Source organism: Elephantulus edwardii, unplaced genomic scaffold (genome assembly GCF_000299155.1).
Source record: "Elephantulus edwardii isolate Elephantulus edwardi_28Jun2011 unplaced genomic scaffold, EleEdw1.0 scaffold00104, whole genome shotgun sequence".
Taxonomy (NCBI): domain Eukaryota; kingdom Metazoa; phylum Chordata; class Mammalia; order Macroscelidea; family Macroscelididae; genus Elephantulus; species Elephantulus edwardii.
The window spans coordinates 3,947,346-3,954,136 of NW_006399854.1; the positions used below are offsets into that span (position 1 = coordinate 3,947,346).

A 6,791-nucleotide genomic window follows, 5' to 3' on the forward strand; every position below is an offset into this window, starting at 1 on the left:
TCCACCAATCTTGACCCCACATTTCTCGTCATAGAGCCCACCCTCCCGGATAATCTGTTCTGCATATAGGTTGAAAAGTATGGAGATAGGACGCATTCCTGGCGTACGCCCTTCCCAATTTTGAACCATGCAATGTTCCCTTGCTCTGCTCTGACGACTGCCTCCTGGTCCAAGTATAAGTTTTGCATTAGAACGATCAAGTGTTCTGGGATTCCCATTCTTCTCAGAGTCAGCCATAGTTTGTTATGACCTACACAGTCAAATGCCTTTGCATAGTCAGTGAAACACAGATAGACATTCCTCTGGTATTCCCTGCTTTCAGCCAAGATCCATCTAACATCAGGTAACAATATCCCTAGTACCACGACCCCTTCTAAACCCAGCCTGGACTTCTGGCAGTTCTCTGTTGATGTGCTGTTCCAGTCATTTTTGGATAATCATCCCTTTATCATTTTGAGTCGGCTGACCGTATGATAAAGGGTTGGGGTAAGTCTGAGAAAAACTGGATAAATTGTGCATACTGCACTGAAACAGATGAGGGAGTGAATAATTTAAAAGCGATGTATGATAGGGTCTTACGGTCATCATAAGAGTCCACAATTCAGGTTGCATAAAGGAATGTGCTTGGGGCAGTGGGAGGGGTGTGGGGGGATTGTGTACCCGGGAAGGAGTGTTTCTTTTACTTTTGGAAGAGAGGAGCAAACTGGGGTGTGGGGAGGGAGGGATGAGGGGGGGAGAGAAGTGCATCAACCAATGAATGGAAATCCAAAATCTCTGTAAATGCTCATTAAAATTATTTAAAAAAACACAAAAAACCCAGATTCTTTAAAAATGAGAATTCTATGCCCAGATGTATTATAAATTTATAAATCTGAATTTATAATGATGATACTTGGCTGTGTGTCATTTTAAATTATCACACTTGTGATCAAGTATCTTCATTAATTTGCTCTAGTTATCCAGGATAAACTTTCTTTTAAGAAAATACTTTGAAGTCTTTATTCATTTTATCAGATTTTAGCAAAAAATTTTAGTTTTGCATATATATTTATACACTGTATGTACACACCAGGTAAGTAAATGTGACTTAACTTTAAAAACTTAAGTGACTAGTTATTTATCTGGCAAACTTTACAAAGAATAATTTTATTACCATCTTTCATTATGGTTGCAACAAACCTGATTAAATTTCAAAACTATATAATAAAAAATTAAGATATGGCAATAGAGTGCACTTAATTTATTTTGTGATATCTGCTATTCACACTGAACAAACTGTACTGTTTAAAGCTAAATTTGAATTTAATGATAGATTTTATTTTCTCCCTTTAAAATATGTCAGTGACCATATGTTAATTTTAGAATGTGGGTTTTAGTAATGTGATACATTGTACTCATGGGACAATAGACACACTGGATAATGTTTTTACTGTTGAAAAATTTAATCCATCTTTAAAATAACTATAAATATGTAGCAATATGAAAGTAATATTGAAAAGTGTTAATTCTTTTGTTTTTTGAACAGGGTCAACATATTTCATTACAACCTATTCAAAAGCTTGAAGAAGCATTGTATGAATACCAGCCGTTGCAGATAGAGTCATGTGGACCACAGGTTCCTGAGCTTGAGATGTTAGGAAGACTTGGGTAAGTGCCCCCCAAAGCTTCGCATTGAGGAGCTGTTGTTTTAGGACTTTTCTTTTGCTGTTTTTAATGGATTTTAACATTTTAGACTTTTCAGTTTAGAGAACTTAACTCTGTTGTAACAAATGGATAATAGTTACAATAAAGCTAAGTTTTAGTATGTAAAATTTCCTATCATCTTGTTAGGTCTCTTGAGACTGAGAGTGGATTGTATTAATTCGGTTTTACGGCTCTCTTTGGCAGCCATACTGAAGTAGGTGCTCATTTTCAGCTCACCATGTATTTTTTTAGAAATTGAAGCCTAATTTAGTCAGAAGTAAGCCAGTAATAATAAAAATTATAATAAAAGTTGGGCTTTATGCTATGAAAAAAGGATAGATTTGCTCACCGTCTGCTGTCTACTATGAAACATATATGAGGAATGAGCCTCAGAGTGTATTTTGTTAAAAGAGTATAATGTAGGACTGGCAAAGTGCTTAGTCATAATTGTATGCATGTGTCTTAGTACAGGTTCTCTAGATGAGAAAAGCCAGTAAAGTATATATAATAAATAAATAATATTCATTTATTTCAAGGAAATGGTTCATAGAGTGAGGTGGGCTGGCAAGTGCCAAATCTGTGGGTCAGATGATTGGCTCGTATGTTTGCAAGGACTGATTAACTAAAAATCTGTAGACCTGGTGGCTGGCTGGAGGCTTCTTCTCTCTAATGAGGTTGAAAGAGATATCAAATCTAAAAATCTGCATGTCACATATTTGGTTGAAAACTTCAGCATCCGTGCATCCGACAAGTAAAGTTCATGCTTGAGAAAGTGAGATTGTGCGAGAGCATGCCAAGATGCTCAAGAGTGAATGCCTTTTGAGAATGTTAATTTATATACTGGACACAGATCTCATCCTTAAGGAAACTCCTCTTTCAGCTGATAATGCTGATGTTGTTGATTGCCATCAAGTTGAGTACAATTCAGTGACCCTATGGACAAAAGGCCTGAAGCCTTTCTATAAATATTGACACTTATCAAAGTTCATGGAGTTTCCAGAGGCATGTTGTTTAAGAAGTAGATGCCACTCCTGCTTTGGTTATATAAAATCACATTCTGGAGAGGATTACCTTATGTTACATTATGGAAGATCTTTCCAGTGTCTGCCAAACTACTGAGAATTATAGCCGTGTGTGTGTGTGTGTGTGTGTGTGTGTGTGTGTGTGTGTGTGTGTGTGTGTGTGTGTATAAAATTATAAAACATTAGCCATTAAAGCACTTATTTTGGAAATGAACCTATGCAAGGATATTTGAATACTTGAAAAGTACAGTATCAGGTTTTTCTGGGACCAATTTTTTGGTTTGCTTTTTTTTAAAAATTAAGATTTAAATGAAAGTTTATAGAGAACATGGGTTCCATTTATTCATTATTGCACATTTGCCTCCCTGCACACCCCTCCCCTGCAGTTTGCTTTTCTCTTTGAGAAAGAAAAAAAAATCTTTCATTGTTACACAGTTTCCTCCCCCATGCAGTCCACTTTTCTATGCAACTCTTATTCTGGACTGTTGTCATGCACATAATACCGAATCATATGTTCCATTTAAGCTGTTCTCTCCCTCATCTGTTTCATTGCGTGTACATATTTTATCCCCTCTTTTCTTAGTTTTCCCCATCCCTGATGTCAGTCCTGTTTTATAACAGCGGCATTATGCAATATTTGTTTTTGGGTTTTTGGTGTTTTTTTGTTTGTTTGTTTGTTTGTTTTTAACTGAGATCTTTCCCTTAGCATAATGTCCTCCATGGTCACCCATTTTGTGTAATATTTCATGAGTTCCTTGTTTTCCAGTTCTGCATAGTATTCCATTGTGTGACTATACTACAGCTTCTCTAGCCATTCATTTGTTGATTGGTACTTGGGTTGTTTCCATCTCATTGCTATTGTGAACAATGCAGCAATCAACATGGGTGTGCATATATCTGCTTAGGTGGCAGTTCTGGTGGTTTCATTTCTTAAAGTTTTGAATAAAAGATGATACAGAAACCATTGTTTCTTAGTGAAAGAAAAATTGTAAAGAATATTATTTGAATGTAAACATGACAATGAGATCAAGCATTTAAAAAAAGACTTATATATTGATGTTCACAACAGCAAGAACAAGGAAAATGAAACTGATAAAACATAGATGATTTTTCCTTTTTTGTGTGTGTGTGTTTCTTTTTTTATTTTATTCTGATTTATTTACAAAGATTGAATACATTATGTTTCACAAAATATCCTTCCCATTTTCTTCACCCCACTCACCCATCGAATTGTGCATCCCTATGATTTAACACTCTACCGCCACCCCTGCCATCCTCATCCTTCCATTTCCACCCTTCCCCCTTGGATCCTCATACTCATTCTAAAATAATGGTTTTATACAGTATATGGCCTTGTGGGACTGAGTTAGTTCACTCAGCATAATGCCTTCCAGTCCCTCCCAAGTTAGGTAGTAATTTAAAAAATGATTGTACTGTGCTACTGTGTGTTGCATCATATTCCATTGTATGAATCTACCACAACTTCTCAATCCATTCTTTTGTTGTTGGACATCTGGACTGTTTCCTTGTTCCTACGATGGTGAATAATGCTGCTATGAACATCGGTGTACAAGTTTCTGTTTGAGCCTCAGTTCTCATTTTCTTGGAGTATATTCCACGTAGTAGCATATCTGGAATTTCTCTGTTCAGCTTTTTGAGGAATCGCAAAACTGCCTTCATGTATAATCATGTACAAACATGTACAATCATATACTACCATTATACAATACCACTAGCAATGTAAAAGAGTTCCTATCTCACCATATCCTCTCCAGCATTTATTACTTGCTGTCCTATTAAACTTTGCCACTGCTACTGGAGTGAGGTGGTATCTCATTGTGATTTTTATTTGCATCTCTTATTTTTAGTGATTTGGAACACTTCTTCATATGTCTATTGGTCATTTGAATATCTTCCTCTGTGAAAATTCTTTCAATTGATTTTGCCAATTTTGTAATTGGGTTATCAGTCTTTTTCTTGTGGAAGCCCAGGAGTGTGTAGTTTATAGAATACATGTATTTTTAAATCCAAAATCATTAACACTATGCATGATAATTTACATATAACATAAAGGACCAAAACTATTAAAATTATAGAATAACTTAGTTATCTGCTGTTGATTAAATTTTAGTGTCAATTTTTCCTTGATTCTTTATTCTGTTAAAATTCTAAGACACTAAACATGAAGATGAATGAATATAAGAGAAAATATAAAATAACTTTTGATTAATTTCTTTAATACTAGCAATGTGAGTGATAAATTGTGATGAAAGTGTTTTTTGTTTTTTTGTTTTGTTTGTTTGTTTTTGATGAAAGTGTTTTTATGTATCCTGACTGGTCCTGGGTGATATAACTGAAAGCTAGTAAGCAATTTATTTTGTATCTAGCAACTTCACTAAAGTCTAGTAATTTTAATAGTTCATTAAGTGAAATATCTGGGACATTATTTGGAAACCAACCATCTGGAAAAAAATGTGAATATTTTTTAAAAATACTTCAGGCCTTAGTTTTGTATCTTATTGCATATTGCTAGTACATTTAAACCTAGTAGTATATAATTCTGTTTATAGCTCCAGTTTCTTGTTTTTCATTTTCTGTGAATCCCTCATATATACTTCAGTATCATGTTGACTGATTAAGTGTTTTTCCCCCCTTATGTCGAAGAAATACTTTAAAAAATCGTATTGAAGAAGTTTCTATCAAGGCTAAGTATTTTATATCTTCTAGAATTTTATTGAATGCATTTTTCTATTTATTGATGTAATTATTGAACCTAATTCTATATTAAAATTCCTTTTGAATAACAAATACTCTTTTATGTTCTTAGAAAACTGTTTGCTTAAATAAACTCCATCTCATTTTCAAGTTTAAGTAAACAGTTTTAAATGTATTAATTGAGGCTCCCATCAGTGAAACAAATAAAGACAATCTGACACTTTAAAATATTATGGGGAGCTATAATAATGGGTGACTGGAATGCAAAACTTGGGAACAGAGAGGAAACAGTAGTTGGAAAACATGGACTTGGTGACAGAATGGAGCTGGAAATAGAATGATTGAATTCTGTACAATCAGTGACTTATTCATTGCAAACACATTTTTAAGAGACATAAACGCAGGTTATACACATGAATTTCACATCATGGTATGCATGGGAATCAGATTACATCTGCAGAAAGAACCGCTGGAGAAACTCAATATTAGCTGTGAAAACTAGGCCAGAAGCTGATTGTGGAACAGACCACCAACTACTCATTTGCAAGTTGAAGCTGAAGCTGAGAAAAATTAAACCGAATCCATGGGAACCAAAACATAACTTTGTCTATCCCACCTGAATTTCAGAACCATCTCAGGAACAGCTTTGAGGCCTTGAACACGAATGAGCCCAGACCAGATGAGTTGTGGGAGGATATCAAGGGTATCATCCAGGAAGAGTGCAAATGTTCATTACAAGGACAGAGGAGGAAGAAAAGACCAGGATGGATGTCAGAAGAAACTCTGAATATTGCATTGGAGCAGAGAGAAGCCAAAGCACACGGAAGAATTCAAAATACTAAAGAGCTGAACAGAAGATTTCAAAAGGCAGCGTGGATGACAAAGCAAAATAGTACAATGAAATGTGCAAGGAGTTGGAGTCAGAAAGTCAAAAGGACCGAACTCACTCAGCATTTCTTAAGCTCAAGGAACTGATGAACAAATTCAAACCTCGAGTTGTTATAATCAAGGATGCTTTCAACAGAATATTAAATGATCCCGGAAGTATTAAAAGAAGATGGAAAGAATATATTGAGTCATTGTATCGAAAGGAATTGGCAGACACAGAAGAATTTCATGAAGCAACATATGAGCAAGAGCCTTTGGTGATGAAGGAAAAGCTCAAGCTGTTTTGAAGGAAGTAGCAAAAAATAAGGCCCCAGGAATAGATGGTATACCAATTGACATATTTCAGCTAACAGATGCTGCCCTGGGCCTGCTCACCAAGTTGTGTCAAGAAATCTGGAGAACGACCACTTGGCCAACTGACTGGAAGAGATCTATATTTGTTCCCATTCCAAAGAAAGGTGACCCAAAAGAATGGAAACTATA

General features: G+C 35.3%; 1 protein-coding gene across 2 annotated transcripts in view; it reads left to right on the forward strand.

Moving 5' to 3' along the window:
• Positions 1–6,791, forward strand: part of MNAT1 (MNAT CDK-activating kinase assembly factor 1) — a 268,957-nt gene that overhangs the window by 203,519 nt on the left and 58,647 nt on the right. For both annotated transcript variants that reach the window (XM_006891781.1, XM_006891782.1), the window contains one exon: positions 1,526–1,647. In XM_006891781.1, coding sequence (XP_006891843.1) covers positions 1,526–1,647 — 122 coding nt within the window. The remainder of the gene's footprint in view (positions 1–1,525; positions 1,648–6,791) is intronic.